General features: G+C 39.3%; 1 protein-coding gene across 4 annotated transcripts in view; it reads left to right on the plus strand.

The window, feature by feature from the left end:
- The window catches only part of LOC120806167 (protein unc-13 homolog B-like), a 67,612-nt gene extending 45,679 nt beyond the window's left edge, over window positions 1-21,933 (plus strand). For 2 of the 4 annotated variants that reach the window (XM_040156989.1, XM_040156992.1), the window contains exons 11-40: window positions 79-125; window positions 374-452; window positions 730-735; window positions 1,396-1,470; window positions 1,586-1,805; window positions 2,078-2,305; window positions 2,450-2,591; window positions 2,865-3,034; window positions 5,031-5,146; window positions 5,572-5,735; window positions 6,287-6,437; window positions 6,663-6,731; window positions 7,213-7,302; window positions 7,579-7,716; window positions 8,012-8,142; window positions 8,422-8,507; window positions 9,814-9,940; window positions 10,131-10,227; window positions 10,423-10,566; window positions 11,194-11,271; window positions 11,535-11,612; window positions 16,128-16,216; window positions 16,309-16,455; window positions 16,811-16,934; window positions 17,058-17,111; window positions 17,273-17,350; window positions 17,860-18,007; window positions 18,536-18,628; window positions 18,739-18,898; window positions 19,260-21,933. In XM_040156989.1, the coding sequence (XP_040012923.1) occupies window positions 79-125; window positions 374-452; window positions 730-735; window positions 1,396-1,470; window positions 1,586-1,805; window positions 2,078-2,305; window positions 2,450-2,591; window positions 2,865-3,034; window positions 5,031-5,146; window positions 5,572-5,735; window positions 6,287-6,437; window positions 6,663-6,731; window positions 7,213-7,302; window positions 7,579-7,716; window positions 8,012-8,142; window positions 8,422-8,507; window positions 9,814-9,940; window positions 10,131-10,227; window positions 10,423-10,566; window positions 11,194-11,271; window positions 11,535-11,612; window positions 16,128-16,216; window positions 16,309-16,455; window positions 16,811-16,934; window positions 17,058-17,111; window positions 17,273-17,350; window positions 17,860-18,007; window positions 18,536-18,628; window positions 18,739-18,898; window positions 19,260-19,545 (3,615 nt within the window). In that variant the 3' untranslated portion in view covers window positions 19,546-21,933. The remainder of the gene's footprint in view (window positions 1-78; window positions 126-373; window positions 453-729; window positions 736-1,395; window positions 1,471-1,585; window positions 1,806-2,077; window positions 2,306-2,449; window positions 2,592-2,864; window positions 3,035-5,030; window positions 5,147-5,571; window positions 5,736-6,286; window positions 6,438-6,662; window positions 6,732-7,212; window positions 7,303-7,578; window positions 7,717-8,011; window positions 8,143-8,421; window positions 8,508-9,813; window positions 9,941-10,130; window positions 10,228-10,422; window positions 10,567-11,193; window positions 11,272-11,534; window positions 11,613-16,127; window positions 16,217-16,308; window positions 16,456-16,810; window positions 16,935-17,057; window positions 17,112-17,272; window positions 17,351-17,859; window positions 18,008-18,535; window positions 18,629-18,738; window positions 18,899-19,259) is intronic. The other 2 variants (XM_040156990.1, XM_040156991.1) reach the window with 2 other exon arrangements.
- Window positions 21,934-23,299: the final 1,366 nt, after the last annotated feature.

Consider the following 23,299-nt stretch of genomic DNA (forward strand, 5'->3'; position numbering starts at 1 on the left):
GTTATTTCTCATTATATACTGCTATGTGTTAACCTTTGTAAGCTTACAGCCTAAATTCTTACTTTTGATATTTTGTAGGTTCGAGATGAAGAACCCAATGCTAGACAGGCCTGGGTCAAACCAGGGTAAGTGATATATATTTAACATCTACATTTGGTTTCCTTTAACAGTATTTTGAGTGTTATTTTGGTGAATTTTTAACTGGATTCTTAACTGGATTAGCAGCAATAAGTTAGCTTTTTAATACTAGTGTGACTGTAGTTGACCCTGGAGTCTCCTGCTTTGTGTCTCCCCTGACCCTGTTGTGCTCTGCTGTGTGTGTGTATATGAGGCCTTTATATTATCCTTTTACACTATTTTTGTTGATGCACAGTGGGGGATCTGGTCTGTATGGAATTGACAGCATGCCAGACCTGCGTAAAAAGAAGCCTATCCCCTTGGTCAGCGATGTGGTCAGTACTAACCTACAATTCCATTGCTATGTATACTGTATGTCATATGTCACCCTGTTTGTTTTGTTCTTTCTTTGTGAGTGCATGTCATTCTGTTTGTGAGACCACCACAGAAGTCACATTTACTCTTTGACCTTTGAGCTGAATTTGGGACGAGATTGTTATCAACGAATTGAGACAAATATGAAATAAGAATGCTAATTTCTCTCTCCCTCCTCTCTTAAACCTGAAACTATTCCCCACAACTCTCTTGAATGCATTCATTCTCCTTGGTCAGGCTATGGTAAGTTAATAGAACCCAACTGCCACTCCCTTTTCTACTACAGTACAAAATATCAAGTAGGACAGATAAAACAGTAGTTACCTCAAACTTGAATGTCTGTAGCATGTTAAAGTCTTTGATCGCAGACCTCTTGTTTAATACATATTAAAACATTTGCATGCATCCTCTTGGTCATTGGTAGCTTTTCTCCCTACTTGACATTATCATAAATATACATAATCATGAAATCCTTCCCCCACTTTTTGGTTTGTATTATATTTATGTTACCTGCTGTCCCATGGCAATCACAAAAGCACATGGGTGGAATACACTACTAACCCCCCACAAGAAATTGTGGCAGATGATCCTCTTATTGCATTATAGTGTTGACATTGTTAGTACTTTATGTTCTTTAGTAATCTCTTCTTCATCAGTTGCGTGAAAAAACTAATAATACTAACATGGGTTTTCTGATCTTCTGATAAGGATTCACCAATCGAAATAATATATATAATTTAATTAACCCTACTCACCACCCTTACAACCACCCTGGCCACCTTTTTTAACCATACTGACCTCCATAGTCATAGTAATATTTTGAGGGTGTGCTTGGTTGTGGGTTGTATCTGTGTATGTTAAATGCTAATTTAACTAGATTTTCCTTTGTCACCTGTTGTTCAGTCCCTCGTCCAAGCCAGGAAGGCAGGGATCGCATCTGCTATGGCTGCACGGTCCTCAATCAAGGATGAGGAGCTGGTGAGTATAACATCTTAAACTTTCTCTGCCATCATTATAAATTGAGTACTCTTATGTCCCCAAAACGGGTTGTCCCTGTATCTCTGCATTAAAAAAAATGTTCTCCCTTCTATAGAAAAACCATGTGTACAAGAAGACCCTGCAGGCTCTCATCTACCCCATATCTTGCACTACACCACATAACTTTGAAGTGTGGACTGCCACTACGCCGACATACTGCTATGAGTGTGAGGGGCTGTTGTGGGGGATTGCCCGCCAAGGCATGCGTTGCTCCGAGTGTGGCGTCAAGTGCCATGAGAAGTGCCAAGAGCTGCTAAATGCTGATTGTCTACAGCGTGAGTACTGCCCAGAAAACATTTAAAGGAAGTAGTAAGTGATCTAAAATAGATTATCACTAATGCTATGTTAACTAGGAAGTTACAAAAGTTCATGAATAGTTTGTTGAATGTAGAGGATTTATACGAGTTCCATGACATTATTGTCAAAATGATTATTTTTATATGTATATATATATATATTGACAAGCTTTAACGTGTCGTGTCCATTGCTACCACTGAGGACTTTTCAATTGATTTTGAATCTGTACACATCTTTGATAAATGTTTAGGTGCTGCGGAGAAGAGCTCTAAGCATGGAGCTGAAGACAGGACTCAGAATATCATCATGGCCATGAAGGACAGGATGAAGATCAGGGAAAGGAACAAACCAGAAATCTTTGAACTTATCAGGGAAGTTTTTGTCATCAGCAAAGCCATCCATGCACAGCAGATGAAGACCATCAAACAGAGTGTACTGGATGGGACCTCAAAGTGGTCAGCTAAGATCACCATCACAGGTATCCTACAGCTCAAAATTGACAAAAAGTGAATCAGTTCAACCAAAACTTCAGCAGTTGAGCATCAATCTTAGCAGTACAACTTCTGATTCTTGGCAATGCTAATGTTTGCTCCTTGGCTTTGTTTCTCCACCATTGCTATAGTCGTCTGTGCCCAAGGCCTTCAGGCAAAGGACAAGACAGGATCCAGTGATCCATATGTCACTGTTCAAGTGGGCAAGACCAAGAAGAGAACCAAGACCATTTATGGCAACCTCAATCCTGTATGGGAGGAGAAGTTCCACTTGTGAGTCACATAAATTTCTTGTTTATAAAATGTGTGTATAATTGTAAACTTTTCTTGTGCAAGGTTCTTTCTGATGGTGTGAGGGCCTATATACCCCATATAATAGCCAGGCTAAGAAGAATTAATCTGTTAAAGTCCGACGATTACGCATTGTTTTCATTCTTGTTCTTCATTCCCACTGCGCCAACTCTGTCATTTTCTGTGAAACTGTATTCATTTTATATTGTTTTTTACTTTATATGCACACTTTGTTCATTTCCTGTTTTTCATTAGTGAGTGCCACAATTCCTCAGACCGAATCAAAGTGCGCGTGTGGGACGAAGATGATGACATCAAGTCAAGGGTGAAGCAGCGTCTCAAGAGGGAATCTGATGATTTCCTTGGCCAGAGTATTATTGAAGTTCGAACGCTGAGTGGAGAAATGGACGTCTGGTACAACCTGGGTCAGTATGCTGTCTTGACCTGTTTATAGACTCTGTGAAGCATACTGCATATGATGAGAGAAATGTGGTCTGTTTTATTGGTACAGTTTTAGATGATGGCCATCTAATCAAACTGGTTTGTAACTCACTCATAAATTTACAAATATGCTTATTTACATTTAGAAGGTACAGAACTGTGTAGCAGCCATTGGACCATGCACCACCTAGAGGAAAGCAAAACAATAGCAGCAGTTTATATGTGGAGATGTGCAATAGACACTTTGATGTCACAATCTGCAGGAAAAGATTAAAATATAAAGATACTCTATCCTGTGGACATTGTTCCTCATTGACCATTTCTGTTTTACAAAGTTCCACCTCAGGCATTTTCTCCCTGGCCTGCAAAGGAGTCATCTACAACAATCTGGGTTTCATTAGCTGGCTACATTAAGACATTTGTCTTAATGAAGGATTGATCTACTTCTGATGAGGCGTACAGTCTCTGTATTTTCTGTTTGCTGCTAAGAGTTCTCTTTTCAGCAAGTCCAGTCAGTAGTTTATTTGGACCTCATTACCCATGTCTCCTTTGCCGGCAGCAACTTTTCTTTTTTAACATAGACAAGGAGTGGCCACAAGGCCCATACTGGCCTGCATGATAATACTGGCCTTCCCTGGCAAGCTATATGACGCTTTAAAGTACCATTAGTACCAGAGTACCATTGTGCTCACTGACAGTTGTTCTCATTTCAGGAGAAAAAAAATCCTAAATTTGTTTCATGATAATACCCAGTACCATTCCCTGCTGTATGAAAATATTTTCATTAGGATGAGTCCTGAAGACAAGTTGCTTACAAGTACACAGTAGCTTCTTTATCAGTCCCTTATGCTATTTTGTAAGAGCGCTGGTTGTGTACAGCATGAGTAAAGGTAGCTTAATGGCCTCTCAGGGTAAACTCTCTTCCAGGTTTTGTCACCACAGTCTTCTTTAGAATAATATTTCGGAATTACTGTCTCTATATCTCTGCCTGTTTCCTTTTAAAATCCGTCTCCTGTGTTGTCAAACAGTTTTCATCCATCAACTAACTGTTGGTGGAACAACCACAGAAATTAACTGATAGATTTACCCCCCCCCAAGGCATAATTTCTTTGGTCTCTTTAAAACATCTTTAGAAACACTCCACATTTTCACATCCATGTTGTATGTAAGAGTAAGGCATTCAGTTATTAAGCAAAAAGTATCTTTTGTTTCTACTTCATTAAAGTGCTGAAATTGACTTCACTGTGGCAATAATAAATCTTCCACTGGAACAGCATTGTACTGAATATGAATGTGCCAATAAATCTACTGTTGTGCTCTTTTCTTAAACTGGGAGATATGAAGTGCCCAATTTAATATCCTTGATCTCTGATAATCACATTAACAAAATATTCATTTGATTAGGAGTCATTAGGAATTAGAATTTGAAGCAAAATTAATTATCAGTCATCTAATATGCCCCGTGCATTTCAAACAACATTTTCTCTTCTCTATCTTCTTCTCCCAAGTGCCCCTCCCATGCCCTCCTTACCCCCCCGATGTGTGATTATCAAGTAGCAGCACTCCAGTCGGAAGTCGACCGCTCTGCCGACATGTACAAATTACCCCTAATGATGTGCCTGTCAGGGCAAATAGCAGGGGTGAGCCACCAAGCACTCCACCTTCAGAGAAGCTCCAGCTCAAGTGTCTTGCGTGATCAGGCACAGATCCATACAGCCCACTGCCATTGTCTCCCTCACTATCAGCTGGAGGACTTCTATTAGCGTTGCCGGCTCTGCACTGCCATCAAACTGTAGAAACAGAACCCCCTATAATAGAACTGCCATGTTAATAGTCTGGAATTAGTGTTGTGTTGACAGACCCGGTTTCATGTGCCTCCGCGTCACAAAACTGGTTTAGAGTTATGAATCGAGAATGTGTAGATGTGCGGGTGTTTGTGTGGCTATGTAACTGCATGACTGTTTTTGTGTTTAATTACAGAGAAGAGGACAGACAAGTCAGCTGTGTCAGGTGCCATTCGCCTCCAAATCAATGTGGAGATCAAGGGAGAGGAGAAAGTGGCTCCATATCATTCGCAGTACACATGTTTGCATGAGGTATTTCATTCTACAGAAACCATGTTTTGCTTACACACAGGATATTATGCAGCATACTAAACTTTTTAGGAGAGTGTTAGTACAGCTACAGGATATCTACATTGTTAATGACCTGTTATCTGATTCTAAAATGATAAAGAAGTGATTGTCCACTACATCTACCAATATCAACTCACTAAAACTTTTCTAAAGATGCCGCTCCTGTAAGTACTTAAGGTGCATAACAGTGCATAACCTGTGCTTATAAAACAGTCAGTCCCATAATTAGTAAGGCCAAAAGGTTTCAGCCCCTCGTTATCTTCACCACACATATCCGCACATAAAGTACAGTTAAGCCATTGTCACTTTGTCATCTCTTTTCTCTCTCATCTTTACTGATACAGCCTATTCATATGACATTAATCCAATGTTCCTGTCCATTACAGAACCTGTTCCACCATTCGACTGATGTGCTTGGCCAAGGTTCGGTTAAAATCCCAGAGGCCCGTGGAGACGATGGATGGAAAGTCTACTTTGATGATGTGGCACAGGAAATAGTGGACGAGTTTGCCATGCGCTACGGGATTGAGTCAATCTACCAGGCCATGACGTGAGTCTGTGACCTCACAGTAGACATAAACACTGTCTCCCTAGCTGTCTCTCTACCTGTCCATATGTTTTTCACCTCTTCATTTCCTCCGGTCCCTCGTCCTCCCTTCCTGCCTTTTTCTCTCATACCAAAGTGCCTATCAGTGCTGCTGTCATTCCCTCTTGGCCTCCAAATGAAGGAAAGTCAATTATAAATGGGCTGAGGATGGATTTGTCTCCATGAAATGTCATGCTCCATACAGATGCCTTTTAGCTGGGCCCATCATTCACAGAAAGGACACTCCAATGGGCTATCCTTCAGCCCAAACGTGCCAGCTAGCTGATGGGCAGATGAAATGACCATTCCTAATAGGGATCATTAGGTGAAACCAAAACCCTTGAGAGGACACAGGCTGACCAAATAAATGCACAGCTATTCATGCTGTACGCCCACATTGCTTTGACAAAACCTTTTCTTCATGGCAATGAAATATCTTTGTAAGTGTGAGCAGGAGGAAGACAAGGCCTGCTGCCCAGGTCTTTACTAAGCTTTGTTTGTGCTTCTCTTTCCAGGCACTTTGCCTGTCTGTCGTCTAAGTACATGTGTCCCGGGGTTCCTGCAGTGATGAGCACCCTGCTGGCCAATATCAATGCCTTCTACGCCCACACAACCGCCTCCACCAATGTGTCCGCCTCCGACCGCTTTGCTGCCTCCAATTTTGGGGTTTGTATTACTGTAGCACACAAAAACACACACACACACACACTCACCAAGACAATAAAACATGTCTTGTCTCTTGTCTTGTTTTTGTCTCTCTCTTCCTTTCTTTACTACTTACACATATACCCACACAAACAAAGCCTCAGTCTTTCTCCTTGCATTTTTGTGTCAATATCTGTCTTTTTCCTTCTCTCTCATCATTTATTTATTCTTTTCTTCCCCATACAGAAAGAACGCTTTGTCAAGCTCTTAGACCAGTTACACAACTCCTTGCGCATTGACCTCTCAACATACAGGGTATGATTTTGATTGTACTAAATAAATATCACTACCCTTAATGACTAATGTAGTAGTCACACATTACATTGCCGCCTTGACATTGTAATATTGCTTCAGCAGTGTTGATAATGATGTTTTATTTATTTTTACCTGATATGCAAAGTTGAATGTTCCTCTGTAATCAATTATATTCATGAATTTAGGGCACACATTAACCCATTTTCACAAAAGAAAATCTAGTGATCTAGTCAGTCAAAAATATTAGTGAAAGTGACTTTCCGTCTACATTTTGTGCCATATCACATATTTAAATTTTACAGTCTTTTCTGATCACTGAGCATTAATCTGCAAGTATGAATTGTAGCAGTCCAATTTACGTGCGAAGCATAAGGTCTCCATGCTGTCTTCATTAATATGTACTATATGTCCGTAATTATTAATTATATTTACTTTACTTGTTAATTAAACTTATTTTTTTATTTATTTTTTTCCTCTGTAGAACCACTTCCCTGCCAGCAGCAAGGATCGTCTGCAGGATTTGAAATCCACAGTGGATCTTCTTACAAGCATCACCTTCTTTAGGATGAAGGTAGCTAACAGTGTTTCATGAACTGTATCTTTCTGTTTACTGTAGTTGCTCTCGATAGGATCTCAGAAAAGGGGTTATCATTTGACTTTTAAATGGGACATTCTGCCATAGCTTGGCCATGAAGTCACCACCTGAAAACTAGATGCACAGCATTCCATTTTTTAACTTGTGTGTTGCTAATGAGTTGGTTGCCAGGTACTCTGCAAGTAGACAAAGTGTCAGTGATTGTTTACAGTTATTCATTGCCAGTGTTGGCTATCTCCATCTGGTGTTCAGGTCCAGGAGTTACAGTCTCCACCCAGAGCCAGCCAGGTTGTGAGGGACTGTGTCAAGGCCTGTCTCAATTCTACGTATGACTACATCTTCAATAACTGCCACGAGCTGTACAACAGACAGTACCAACCTGTGGACACAGTGAGTCCCATACTAATTATCCAGCTCTATGAGGTGCATCGGTGTGGCCCGGTAACAACAGACATGCTACAAGGCTAGACAAATAGTATACATCTCTCTTCCTTTGAGACAACTGGGGATGATAATGAAATGTGTATGAACTGTTGTATAAACAACTTCCTTGGGCCTGACTGTTATGTGGTCATTACAGTGACCACATGATCACTAAAGCAGACATAAAATCCATTACACTGATTGTATTTAACTTCTACCAGGTCTTTTTTTAATGACTGACTGTGTTTCTTTTCTAATCCAGGGCAAGGACGAGCTCCCTTTGGAGGAGCAGGGTCCGAGCATCAAGAACTTGGACTTCTGGCCCAAACTCATCATGCTAATCGTCTCTATCATTGAAGAGGACAGAAACTCCTACACACCCGTGCTCAACCAGTTAGTAGTCAGCATACATTTACAAAATCGTTAACTTGTTAAAAAAGTGCTTGAATAAATCTTGACCAATTTTCCCTCTGGCAGTTTTTGCTAATTTGAGAGATGAGAGTTGTCTTTAATAGTTACTTCTAGATTTCTAGAACACTTAATATGGATGCTTAAATCATGATACTCAGGCATATTTTGACTTTGTTTGGTCTCAGAATTCAGTAGAAGTAATGTCATGATATTCTGTTGTATTCTTAGAATAATTTACGTTTGCTGTCTCCTTTCTCCCAGGTTCCCTCAAGAACTGAACGTAGGGAAGGTGTCAGCAGAGGTCATGTGGACATTGTTCGCTCAAGACATGAAGTACGCTATGGAAGGTAACTCCAGGCCCCAGTCTACTATCCTGCTCAAGGACCTCTTGTTTTGCTGAATCAATAACAACCAGTAATTTATCATCTTTTTTGCAGAATTGATTTGATCTCATCAAAAGAAGCACATTTCTCCTTAAAGTGAAACTTGTCAGTATTACATGTTGATTTTTGTTCCATTCCTCATGCATTATATCCCTCCAGATATGTTTGGAATGTCCAGAAGTGAAGAGAAATTCTAAAGTAGAAATGATACAATGGCACAGAAGAAATTAAAGATAGAAAGGAAAACTGTGCAAGGTTTGAAAGCTGCTTATGTCTCCCAGGAGCCTCTCTGCACTTTTTGTCTGCTGTACTGTACTGTACGGCACCAGCAGTCCCCAGAGGCATTCAGCTTTTATCCCAGCCCCTGTCCTTAAGATGAGTCCTCTGCACAGACTGTCACTGTGAAATATCTATTTTGCATACTGCTGCACAGAAGTTGTGGCCACTTCATTTTCACTCTGCGTTAATATAAAAAGTGGTTGAAAATGTTTTCAGAGATGGAATGAATCCGGACTGAATTCTACTTAAAATTTAAGACTAATAGTAATATTTTTTAGTAGGTAATTAAAAAGATACTCAAGTGCCTGGTTAAATTTGATCTAATCATTATTGCTGCAAATGCAAAACAATTCCTTTGATTTCTATGAGTGGATCTTGAGTTCATGTGCACACAACTACAGTTAATTATCTAATACCCTGAAATAAGACTTGTCGAGAGTATTACATTAATTTTCCATTATATACTGAATAAACTCAAGGTAGTCAGTTCAAAATAAAACATATGGGTGTTGATTCTCAGTGTGTGTTTGCATTTGCATCCATACTATCATAGCATTTTCCCCCAAAAGTGTATAAGCTATTACTTATCAGTTATAAAGTCATAAAGAGAGATCATAAAGATATGATCTCACTGCACTCGTTGCTCTTGTATCTAAAGTTAAAAGTATATTAAACACTTGTATTAAATGAAGTACTGACTTTTAGAATAACGTGCATCCCTGAAGTTTATTTTGATCTTAATAGTGTGTGGGTGTCTTCTGTCTTTATGCCAACCTGCTGCATTAGAAAAAAAATTGATCTGTTCATTAAATAGGCAACTGTGTGAAGCCAACGGCCAGTTAGCTTAGCTTAGCTTAGCGTAAAGACAGGAAGTAGGGGGAAACAACCAAATTTGAGAATGATTACTTCGGTTCGGATTCAGATTCTCTCCCACTCTCTGGCGCAAACCCATCAGAAAGCTCACAGGCTCTTCACGTCTTCATATCTGCAGAGCACGAGAAGCACAGACTGTGTAAGAGTACCGACTACATGAACCTGCACTTTAAGGTCAAGTGGCTCTACAATGAGTATGTCAAGGAGCTTCCAAACGTTAAGGGCGTTGTTCCCGACTACCCATCGTAAGTGCATGTGACATATTCACTCATAGTCACAAGGACACATTAAATTTCTTTTTGAATGACTTATTTTTTGATTATACAATTGATTAATCCCTAACTTGGGTATTGGTTAGGGATATTATGCCAGTAAAACTCAGAAGTCTTTTTTTTTTTTTTTTTTTTAACTGCTTATCTTTATTTTCTCTTGTAGATGGTTCTTACAGTTTGTACTGCAGTGGTTGGATGAAAATGAGGACGTGTCTATTGAGTTTATGCATGGAGCCCTGGAGAGAGACAAAAAAGATGGAGTAAGAAAATTAAAATTGACTTTGATGTGTTGTCACCTCTGCCAAGAACGTTATGTAAAAAGTAAAATTGAGATTAAACTGAGAATATTGAAATCAATCATTAGAAAGACACACATTTTTAACTGTATACATTATTGACAATAACTAAGTATTGCCTGTGTTTGTGTTTTTCTTCTCGCCGTCTCTCTGTCTCAGTTCCAGCAGACATCTGAGCATGCTCTGTTCTCCTGCTCCGTGGTGGACATCTTCACCCAGCTCAACCAGAGTTTTGAGATCATCAAGAAACTGGATTGTCCTGACCCTAACGTCATGGCTCAGTACAGTCGCCGCTTCTCCAAGGTAACTTGATTGGATGTTGCAACCAAAACCCAATATCATGTGCATAACATTGTAAAAGGATTTGACGAAGAAAACAGCACAGAGCTATTTTTTGTAACATTCATAGTTGCTGGAGATGCATGAAACATGTTCTGGATTTGGATCCAAAGTTTTCATAATTGATAATAAAATGGTACTCAGTCATTTTGACCTTTTACTTTCAAAAGCAGCATCTGAATATGACAGTTTTCCTCTCTTGGAAACATGCTAATGTATGAGGGATATTAAAAAACAACTACAGCATTGTCTGGAGATTAGTTCACCTTTTGTAAAACGAATTTGATATTACCTCATTAAATAGAAATGTTGAGTCGGACAGAATACTCCCCTCCTTAGGGGAGGAGGGACAGCACAGTTTTGTGTTTTGTGCTTTCTTTTCCTGAATGCCAGAGAACACATTAAGAGACATTTGGGAATGTTTCTGATATTCAGGTGATCCTGTGGACATGCTTTCCAAAAGTGTAATATATTCCACTCAGTAAACACGGTAAACAATTTTATTAGAAGTAAGTGATTGGATTTGAAACTATGAAACTATGTCTTTTTTTTGTTCCACACTCATGTCTTTGTTCATCTTCATTTTTACAGACAATTGCCAAAGTCCTTCTGCAGTACAGTGCCATTCTGACCAAGAGTTTTCCTTCTTATATTGACAAGGAGAAGATTGTAAGCTGTTACTGTAGATTTTTGTTTTCTGTGCTACAATAGGCCATTTAAATGTCAGTGCTGTGATTTAGTTATTAATTCACGTTACCTGCTGTAGATCCTATATATCATACATAATACAGTTATAAATTCAGTCAAATTTTGAAGATTGTTTGTTGTTCAGTCTATTAGAACTTCATTTTAAATCTGAATAATGTTTTCAAAGTTGAATAATACCGTCCTCCATTAATGCAGTCTCACTGTCACTGTCTCAATGACTGTAGCCCTGCGTCCTGATGAACAATGTGCAGCAGTTAAGAATCCAGCTGGAGAAGATGTTTGAGTCGATGGGTGCCAAACAGGTAAGTCTGGAGAAAAAAGATGTGGATGTGAAGACAGTCAATTTTAATGTGCTAGGGCATCATACTGGATCACTGGCAATATCCAGTATGATACTGTTAATAACTTAATAGCTTATTCCCTATTAAGGAAAAAAAAAAAACATAAAATCACTGATCAACTGAACATTTCTTAGTCAACCAAGGAAATTAGCATTGCATCAGTGGTTACTTCTACATCAGCTGTATTTGTGTGTCTCTTGTGTATCAGATTGCAACAGAGGAAGCATGGGTATGTACAGTGGTGGAAGACCGTGTGAAGTAGATGATTGGTAGTGCTGGATTAGGACACAGTCTTGACTCTGAGGAAGGCCATAGTGGATGTTGTTTATGCTGTGAATGTTATGTTATGGATAGGTTATATAGAAAGGTCTATACACCATCCTGGTGTCTGATGTGATGCTGTCAACGAAAACAGATCAATACTGACAGAGATTAGACCCCGTGCTGCCTAATAGACTAGAGAATATTGAGACAGAGACTTAATTTAATCATGTCCTCTGTCAGCGTCCTAAGTGTAGCTGCAGTTAGAACAATCAGTAGCCACTCTGTCAGCTGTGACCTCTCTCTGCTGTGAATCCCTACCACGCTTTTGCATATAGTGATTGATTTGTTGTAGGACTGTAGCTGTTGGACATTATAGCTTGAGTTTCAACCAGTGTGTTCACTTTACAATTAAAGCAAGATGAATTGGTGGAAGAAGAAGAGGAGGAGGAGCTGGCAGGAGGGGAGGAGGTAGGTTCCCATCATAGTCTGAGCAGGGCTGAAACTGGCAGATATTTGTATATATGAAGGTACATCTTTAAATAGCTTAATGGTGCAGTATGCCACTGTATTGATTATTTTCCTCTTCCTCTGGCTTGGACAGCAGGTTGTAACTGAGGATGAGGAAGCAAAGGCTCTGGTGGGTACTGTGGATGGTTGTGGACTAGCTTCAATAGTTTCTAGACTATAACTCCTGATAAAACATAGCATAGTGAATGTTTTGGTATTAGTTAGTAGACAATTCATATTTTGGAATATTTACTTAACTTTAAACCGACAGATCTTAGTCAATCCCTCCTTAGCAAACACAGTAGCTTAACCGTTGTAATGCCTTCCAAAAGTCCTGTGTTCATTGAATAAATCCTTTGACAATGGTAAGAAGAAGTATTCTGTTGCTGATGTAGCTTGCATACTTGGCCCCATTTTATAGTGTGCTGTCCTGTTGGATAATTAGCCATCCATCTGTACATGTAAAATAGTAACAGCAGCTGTTTGAAAGGGCTTCTTTTCACACTCGCTGTGACAAAATAAAAATCAGCTTTCGCACATTAGAGATAGTAACCCCTGAAAGTAGCTCAATTGGACCTGAATGTATTGAATGTCACAAGACATGTCACATTTTGTGTGTAAGAGCAAGACTGTTGCATGGAAACACTCTCACTCCCTCAGATAATGTGACCGCACCAACACTCAAAGTGGCTCCAGAAAAGTTTTCAACAGCAGTGTTAGAGCAAGTTATAGAGGAATGTTCATTTGGTGGCTGATTGTACATGTAATTGAGTTGCACTTTATTTTCTTTCTCTGTCGATATGCTTGAACCTGGTTGATTTGAACCTTTATCTTTGAGGTTTATGGTTTGCAAACGTCATATTTTATTTAAGTCTTTCACTCAGATGAATGCGTCAGATGATTAATGTGCAATGATATTTTGGAGGTTGAAGGCTGCAGCGTGAGCTCCTTTGAAAGATCAGTTGAGTTTGTGTCTATAAATGAGTTACTTGTCAACGTAGAGGGCAGGCATAAGAAATAAAAATTAGTGATCAAGTTTAGTGATCAAGTATCAGATTACAGTATTGTCTAACCATGATATGTTCGTCCAACAAGTTATATATTTTTTTCCCTAGTTTCTCTGTGAAAACTACTTTACAATATAATATGAATATTTTACCTGAAAAAAAATTGTTTGTGGAACCTTTATAAAACCTAAAAAATGAAGAAATGTCACTTTGCCTTAGGATATTCTTCACAGACTCAGTCTGTCCAAGTGCTACTAATGTGTCCATTGAAATCAATATAATAAATTAATTAACTATTTTATTTTATTTAACAATTTAAATTTTAATACATTAAAGTATGTGATTTGAAGGTAGCTTAACAAATCACAAAAAATTCAGTCAAAAGCTGAGATGCCAGTGACTGATGTCTGCAAAGCTAGTTACTGTTAGTAGTTGTTTTTTCCCCTCTCCTTTTTTGGATTTAGCTACTCCCTCAGTTAGTAATGCGGAATAACAAAGTGAATTACCATCATGTCAGTAATCCATCAAAATGGGCAATTTTTATTTACAGATAACAACTTGGTAAATATCAATATGTAAAATAAGTTTAAGAGTATAACACTTCTCATAAAGTCAAATTCAGGTCTTCCAGGGTATAATTAACAAAAATGTCAGTCATGTTTTTTCCTCTCTTTTCTAGCACAACAATAGAATGCTAGCATGGCAGGCAAGTTCACTGAATATGCATGCATGTTTTTTGATACATGACTGCATATATTCACGTTCATCTCACTACTTGTGTTAATTAAATATTTCATTACTTAGAATATTTCCTGGAAATATAGGCAAGAAAAATAGCATAAAGGACTATCTATTTTGAATATGGTTGTGGTGATGGCGACAATGAGAATTAAAGTAATATTTTGTGTTGTCTTTTCATTGCCACTCCCAGTTTGAGGAGAGTGAGGAGGAGGAGGAAGAAGTAGGGGAGGAGGGGGAGAAAATTGAGGTTGAGGTTTGTTGGAGTGGTTTTTACCCTACAACATCGTGCTTGGAGTCAAAGTCGTTCTTCTTCAATGTTTCCCTGTTCTTCCTACTCCCAGTAACATCACAGTGAGACTCAGTCCTACTGAAACAAGATGCCCCTGTGGTTATTGTGGTGGAGTTTATTGTGTCTTGTTTTTATCATCATCCGTGGTGATTTCACTTTCTTTCAGTGACATTTTCCCTGGTCTTTCCTTAAAACTGGTCACTCATTTCCACTTAAACAGCAGTTATTTCTGAATTTTCTGTTGGACCTTTTCTATAATTTGTGTTTTTTTGTTTTGATGGTTTGTCATTTGTATTTCTCTTTTAAAAATCTAAAAACATTCCCACCAAACAAAGATGGATGCACCAGTAGAAAAGGTAGGTTACATGCATGCCAAGGTATAGATGCTGCCACAGCACTGCGTAAAATGGCAATTGATCTTCTGTAGTTTCCCACTTCATATAAATGAAAATCAAAGTCCAAATGGGAAATGACAGTTAATTGAGATTGCCCTGTGTTACCCTCCACCTTTCTGTGCTGCCGTAGACTGAAAATGCAATTGAAGAAAAGAAGTTGAATGTAGGTGTACAGACTCATGCATATTAATACGCCCGTACACACAAAAATACTCTAAGGCAAAAACTAAAAAACAAAACACATACAGCACATTACAAACAGAACACAATCCATTTCTAGCTGCCTTTTTCTCCCCTGAAGCCGTCCCTTTGTGCTGCATAGCAGAAACGTATAAGTCTCCCCTCACTAATGGTGCTGCGTAACCCTGACAGGCCATGACTCAAAAGGCCACTGGCTCATTGATTTAATGAGCCACACCTTGGCCTCAGCTGTATGGCTTAGCTCCCCTCCCGGCTTTGCTCATTTAGATGATGCACCAGTATACCTGGGTTAGGGTATACTGGAGGTAATTCAAGGATATCTCCCCCTCGTTCCCTCACCCTGTGCTTGTGAGACCCATTGCTTGTAAGACGCACATCTCTTGCGATATTAAACTTTTTATTTTTTCAATGTGCTCCCATTGAAAGTTGGACACTGCTGAGAAAAAGGTGGGTTTGTGCGTTCTTATGTGTTAAATTTTAATTTTTTTTTTTCTTTATTTTTTACATGAGCATAGAATACAAACATTACAGTACAACCTGAAAGAAACCTGAATTACAATATTTGCCTCTCATTCCTTTGGTATGCCATGGTGTGAAGCATGTAAAACTGGCTGGACTAATGTGCGCTTTTTCTTAATAACATGATGTAACACAGCTACTGGTTATTGAAGTTTTTTTTTTCTTATATAAATGTTAAAATCTTGCTGCCATTTGTAGCTTCTAGCATTTACAGTGAACTTCAGCTTCAAGAAGTTCAAAGGTGATTTGGGTTGTTTTTGGGCAAAAGCTGCTAATTTGAAATTAAAAGAATCCCTTTTATGAACTGCTGTGAAAGAGTTCAAGGTCCTCCATGTGTGGCGGAAAGCTGGGACATACTTTCCTTTTCGAGAATAATTGTTTTCTCTGCATTTTCAAAGTTTGTGAAAGCTATGGGAAGCTTGTAAAAGTTATGTTTTTTTCTCTCAACATTTTTCATACTACTTTTTTGACTGCTGCAGTATATACTATAAATGGCCCTCAGTCAATTTTATACTAATGCCTCCTGGGCTTCTGTCTGCCTTTCTTTCTGCAGATGGATACTGAGGCCAGCGACTTACTGAACGACCTGCAGGTGAAGCTGAACAACGTGCTGGATGAGCTCAGCGGTACATTTGGGAACAGGTACATGTACAGTTCACACATACTGTATATATACAGTTAATTCAGTAACCTCACATGCCTTTGCGCTTATTGATCATTATCTTTCTTGCCAGTTTCCAGAGCCAGATCAACGATTGCATGCGACAGATGGCGTCTCTACTGTACCAGATCAAAGGACCGCTCAATGCCAACAACAGAAATCAGGTGGAGGCCGACTCTGACAATATGCTAAGGCCACTCATGGATTTCCTGGATGGAAAGTGAGTGGATTAATTAAGATCTGAGACTCAGATTGTCCTTCCTTCCCTTTAAGAATCTTAACTGCAGCTCTGTATTAAAAATTTTTTTTCCATTTGGCTTCTCTTCTTCAAGTTTTCCTTTTTCCTCTTTTTTTGTCCTAATACAATCTGCATGCATACACCCTCTTAAACTTGCACTAAAACGTAATTTCACCTTGCAGAAATCATTTGGTAAAAATCTTACACTGGAGTTGTTAACAAGTTTCAACAATACCAGCACCAGTTAGACGGTTGACGCACTGCAGCTCTTTCTATGTCTGTGCATCGCATTAACCTGTGCGTATATGTGTTTGTGCGTGTTTGCATGTTTTTGCAGGCTGACGCTGTTCGCCACGGTTTGTGAAAAGACCGTACTGAAGCGTGTGCTCAAGGAGCTTTGGAGGATTGTAATGAGCAGCCTGGAGAAGACAATTGTCCTGCCACAGGGCCACGATACCTTTGTAAGTCTGATGTTTGTTTGTTCGTTTGCTTCAGCATTTGTTGATATTGCAAATTGATTTGACTTTTGAGTGCAGAAATGCAACAGAATGCTGCAACTCAGTTCTGTTTTTTTTCCCTTTTAGGGAGCACAGATCCTCTCAGCTGCAAAAGAACTCGGTCAGCTCTCCAAACTCAAGGTATCATAATGCTTTCATTTATATATATTTTAATCCATCTTAAATGGAGCTCAATGTTACCAGGCTCAGTGAGTAATTTTATGGTCAGTTCTTCAGAGAGTAAATGTATGTATTTTTATGGAACAAATGAATCCCTTTTCATTCATCATTTGGATGTGCAGGATCACATGGCAGGGGAGGCTAAAAGCCTGTCTCCCAGGCAGTGTGCTGTCATGGATGTGGCACTGGACACTATCAAGGTCAGTTTATACTGCGGGCTTTAGTTTCATTGGGATGCAGGGTAGATGGGTCAAATTAGCTTCATCAACTATTCATCCATTAATCAGGTACCCTGTGTGGGCGGCCGATTTTAACTGGCGAGGAGAAAGTCGGTAGAGGATAAAGTGGATGAAATGAGGGCTGAACTTTTTGATCTAAAGTTATAAATGGACCATCAGGAAGTACAGTGATTGTTTCCACAATGAAAGGACAATTCTGGCCATTTTCAATTTGAGCCTTATTTTAATACTTTTTGCTGCCACAATGACTGATTGTGGTTGGAATGTATCAGTTCTCTTCACTGTAAAACTCTACATAATTTCTTGTTGCCAGGAGCAAAAAACTCAACTTGTTTTCTTGACTAGCTGCTAGCTAATGCAACACCAAAAGCTTTTTTTTTCTTTTTCTTTGTAAAAAAAAATTCCTAATGCTTTGACCAAAATATACAGTAGTAAACCTCCAATTGTTCCACCCTGTGTTTCCTTTGCAGCAATACTTCCATGCAGGAGGCAATGGGCTGAAGAAGGCATTCCTGGAGAAGAGTCCTGAGCTGTCATCACTACGCCACGCTCTGTCCCTCTACACTCAGACAACAGACACACTCATCAAGACCTTTGTCACCACCCAGCACGCACAAGGTAGTTTAGGCCACTGCCTATCAATACATCTGAACAGTATAGGGCAAAAGCCTTTCCCATAAAATACCAGGAGAGGGCGCCAGCTGAACAATGTGTGTTTGATTAACAAGGCCTTTCACTGAATATTCCCTCTTTTAGGTCCGCACCTGTGTTTTGTGTATTTAAAATGTACTTGATGCTAGAATTTGTTGACATTTTATTGCTGTCTTCTCTTATCTCTTGTGCTGCCTCTGTGCCAGTGCACAATGGAAAGGGTATTAGGTTAACCCCCAATGAAAAAATACAGCCCACCAGGGGTAGGTTTCACTGAAATCATCCACCAGCCTTCCCCTTCTTCCCCTCCTGATCTCCCTTTGTACATTTTGTCATTCTGTGCCACTAAGGTTGGTAGGTCAACCCTAACCCAAGCTCTACACCTGTATCCCCTTCTCATACTGACTCTGCTTTGTTCATCAAAGTTTCTTTTTTGCCTTTATGGGGCCAAATGAAAGCTCACTGATGTACGTATCTGGGTGTGCGTTAAACTAGGTTCCGGCGTGGACAAGCCGATAGGTGAGGTGTCTATCCAGATTGAGCTGTACACTCATCCTGGGAATGGGGAGCGGAAAGTTACTGTCAAAGGTCAGTTTAAGCTTTCATAAAATTATCTTAAAAATGTGGCATTTTAAACAACATGTACTCATCCGATGACATTATCCTCCCCCTATGTGTTTGCACTTGTGTCACTACAGTCATGGGAGCCAGTGATTTAAAATGGCAGACGTCTGGCATGTTCCGGCCCTTCGTGGAGATCACCATGATCGGGCCTCACCTTAGCGACAAGAAACGTAAATTCCAGACAAAATCCAAGAGTAACAGCTGGTCTCCCAAGTTCAACGAGACCTTCCACTTGTAAGTACTGCCACAGTGGTACACGCTTTTGTAAATGTAGAATAGAATAGAGTACTGAAGAATCTGATCTTCAGTACTCAGGATGATTTAATGTGACATCAGTAATGTTAACATTTACCAACCGGACTAATCTGTGTTGCTTTTCTGGTGGCCCAGAGTTTGGGTTTTGTACTTGAAGCAAATCCAGAGCATTTACAGTAAGTTGTGGTCGGGCTGCTCTTCTCTCTTGCTGCTAAACACTACCACAAGGGTTTACTTTGAAAGAAAATGAATGCCTACTGCAGCTTTAAGTTGACTAACCTGCTGCTGTGTTGTTGAATGACTGAAAGGACAAGCCTCCGTGTTCTCTCTCTCTCCACAGTGTTCTTGGCAACCAGGATGGCTTCGAGTGCTACGAGCTGCAAGTCTGCGTCAAAGACTACTGTTTTGGCCGTGCTGACCGAGTGGTGGGCTTGGCCGTGATACAGTTAAGAGACATCATGGAGAGGGGCAACTGCGCCTGCTGGTGCCCGCTGGGACAACGTATCCACATGGACGACACGGGCCTCACCGCCATGCGGATCCTCTCCCAGCGCTCCAATGACGACGTGGCCAAGGAGTTTGTTAGGCTTAAATCTGAAATGCGATCGGCCGAGGAGGGAAGATGAGGAGAGCTGGAGATGGTGAGAGACAGACAGAGAGGACGGAAGGTGTCCTAATTTCAGAATAAGAGAAGGATCTCATGTGTCAGTCTTGTCAAAAAGCAGGGAATTATTTTCCGTAGCTTGCCATTCGGACTCTTACTTAGACCTTTGACGTGTCTTAGCTTCTGTTGACTGTTTGGTGGACCTTGCCAAGCTCACTGACGCACCATCATGTTCACACTCTGGGTATTTTGGACAAACACTTTTTCATGTTCCTCAAACACTCACATTATTTACAGAGCTACTGTATAGCACACAACCATATCGATACTGGCTCACTCAACCTTCACACTCACCAGCTGTTTCACCAGGCGGTGATCACTTTCTCAGTCATTTAACTTGTTTTTTTACCCCCTCTCCGCATCAGCTGGAGTGGCACAGTGCACACGCCATAGCCTCAAGGGAACACATTGTGCCGGGCCAGGCTGGAGGGGCCAAACAAGTTCCCACACCTTCCAAGTGTTGTTGTGCAATAACCCCACGTAAACCCCTCAAACTGTGGCCATTTGTTAGATGCCTTACACTCTGTAAACTGTGAATGTGTGAAGTAAAGAAGTCTTTTGAATGCCCTGTTCTGTAGCTCTGCTGTGACGGTCTGAGTAAATGTGAAAATACTGTGTGGTTTAGCTCATAAAGAGGTCTCCTGTTTTGATGAATGCATGACTGGTAGCTAGGAGACAGTCCTAGTCAGTTATTGAATAGAGTGCAAGAGAAGATGATGAAATATTTTACTGGTTAATCATGTGCAGCTAATGTTTCAAGAGAAGGTACTTAAAGTAGTAACCCTTGATTTTTACCCCTGAATTTAAAGGATTGATCAGTTGAATGTGTGCCTTGCCATTTTAAGTTTCCTTTCCATTTTACCCAGGAGAGACGACAGTGATGTGATCCGTGTATGTGGTAATAAACTCAAAAACGATATGATTTAAATCAAAACCTAATGAGAAACGAGACCAACAGTCTGAACACTGTGTCTGTTAAAGGGCAGTCCAGTTTTGGCCATATTTATTCATAAGCTCCATTAACACCTCCTGGCTCATTTGGCCTGGTGTAACCATGATGGTGCAGCCATTTTATTTATTTTTTATACGTATTTATTGATGTCTGTGCTTTTTCAAAGCTCGTGATTTAAAATGTTGTTTACTGCTGGGAACTGATGTGTTTGCCAGAACGGTGTGTTTGAGAATTTGCACAAATCTGAAAGAGTCGCTTCTGTCGCATTGTACACATAAACAGCAGCTTCTTTGCAGGATGAGTTTAACACCCTCAGAATAAAGTGACAACCCAGTGTTTGTTATGAAATTGAAAACAAAGCTGTTTCCTGGACTCACAAAATGGAGAAGTAAGAATTTTTCCATTAATACTAAGGAAAAATTACAGGTTGAACATTCAAGTAACTAAAAAAAACAAAACAAAAACAAAAGGCTATCTGAACATTTGGACACAAGCTCCTTAGCTGAATTGATAGGGAGCGTAGAATTATTTATGGTTTACATATATCTCCCTGCTTTGTTTTCTTCTACTCTTCCTATGAGTGGCCTTACTTTGGTAAAATAACAAACTAAATACATGTATCTTTCAAATCATTTTTTTTTTTTTAATTCTCGTATTTCCTTTTGCTGTCAACGAGGATTAGCCACCTCTTTGCCAACAATGATGTCAAATAAGTTTTCCGAGTGATGCTCCTCATCATTTTGTTTTTTTTATCTTTGATTATACTGCAAACGTTGTAACTGTATCTAGGCTGGGTTTTCTTTGCTCTTTGCCGTCTGTTATATTTTGTCATGTTTTGTAAATATTTCCCTCAATCCTTTTCTATTTTGGGATGATGTCAATCACTGTGTTGTAAGATATGTTTTATGGACAGAAATAATATGCAGTGAGATGAGTGCCAGTGAATTTGTTTATAACTGATGGAGAAATATTAAAATGTTACACTTAATGAACGATGGATATTGCTATATTATGAGAACCTAAATGTGTGTACATTTTTAAACTAATCACACTACGTAGAAGCCACAAAATCAGACTCCTTCTTTGTTACAGTAAACTACCCCTTGTGAAAAATGTATGTTATTGGTTTATGAGGGCAAATATTTCGTAGCCGTTCTGTAATATACATGTTCCTTGTGCCAAGTTGCAAGTGTTCACTTTTGATCTTTTTTTTTTTTTAATTTCTGTATTTTCTAAATCTGTTAACCCTTGCACTATCACTAAATCACTGCAATAGTCAACAAGTACAGTATATCAGTCAGAGTAACTACTTTGTGGTGTTTTCTTTGTATTGTCACTACTCTGAAATGTTGTCATCATGTAAACATTCCAATTAATGAATTTTGTATAAAGTATTTGAGAAGTATCTATTCATGTCTCTACCTGCGTTTTTTTTTTCCCCGGTACAATATGACATTGCAGATTTTGATTGGATTTTTCTGTTTCATCAGTTTGGTGCCCACGCGATACATTTTATTTATTTTCCCCTTAACGTTTGTAGTGCACCATTAATGTTTAGATTATGATAACATATGCTGGTATTATAATGTGGGGATTTTGGTCACATTAATTAAAACAAATGGAGATTTATTGTCCCACCTCCACCAATTCTTCTTTTAATCTTTTACATACTTTACCAAACTTATTACGTCTGCATGACACAACTGCACTTCTTTCTCACTTTAACTAACAGCTAATAAGGTGCAGCCTTTGCTCAGAAATTCTTTTTTTTTTCTTTTCTTTTTTTTTTTTCTTTTCTTTAGAACCATCACAAGGAACCAGGTTACTCACTCACAAAGTCACTCAGGCATTTGACTATCACACAACTGAGTAACAAGTTGAATCTTTTTGTGTGATTTTTCAACGTTGAGCACCACAAACACAAGTCCATTCACTTCCATTGTATTAGGGTTGCAGCAGAATCTCAGAGATGCATAAATAATACCTAAACTATGGATTCTTGGCCATAGTTTACGTAATTGGGTGAACTGACCCTTTAAAAATTGAATCAAAAAATAATATGGGAGGGTTGTTAGTGCTGAGCCCACTGAGAATTAGCACCCAACTCCAGCAACAAAACTCCAGTGCATTTTGTTGCTGTGGTTCTGCTAAAAAGTTTTCCCCTATATCAGCAAATCCATTAGTCGGGAAAAGTATCAAATTTCAGTATTTTAGTATTTGTAATAACATGCAATAAGAAAAAAAAAGGTTGTTCTTTTTTCAGTTGATTCTTGAATATTAATAGTATTTGAAGATTTGACTGGGTGGAGCAGATTCCTTTGTGGTGCAGTATCACTGCAGATAGACAAAAATACACATCGATATATAGTGAAATTCTTATTGCGTGGTTTAATTAGTATGGATGGGCTCAAACAAGGGTCAATAAGATGTTGGGTTTTTCAAATGATGCTCACATATAAATCCACAGTCTGTAGTTGTAAATCACTCTTTGTAAACCTGTGAAAAAAATCCGAAATCCAAGTTTGTGAATTTGAAAAAAAAAACGAGAATTTGTAAATAAAAATCATTGTAGGATCAGTGAGGTGACACAAAGCTACTGCTATGACTTTTTGAACATCTGTACTTAAATTTGTGTGTGCGCATGTGTGTATGTGTGTGTGCGTGTGTAACTTCAGCGTCAGGCGCAGTGTGGGAACTTTGAGCACTGAGTTGCACACGGTTTTCTGCTTTGAATCTGTGCTCAGACGTTCACTAAAGCAGTTTT

Source organism: Xiphias gladius, chromosome 20 (assembly GCF_016859285.1).
Source record: "Xiphias gladius isolate SHS-SW01 ecotype Sanya breed wild chromosome 20, ASM1685928v1, whole genome shotgun sequence".
Lineage (NCBI taxonomy): Eukaryota > Metazoa > Chordata > Actinopteri > Istiophoriformes > Xiphiidae > Xiphias > Xiphias gladius.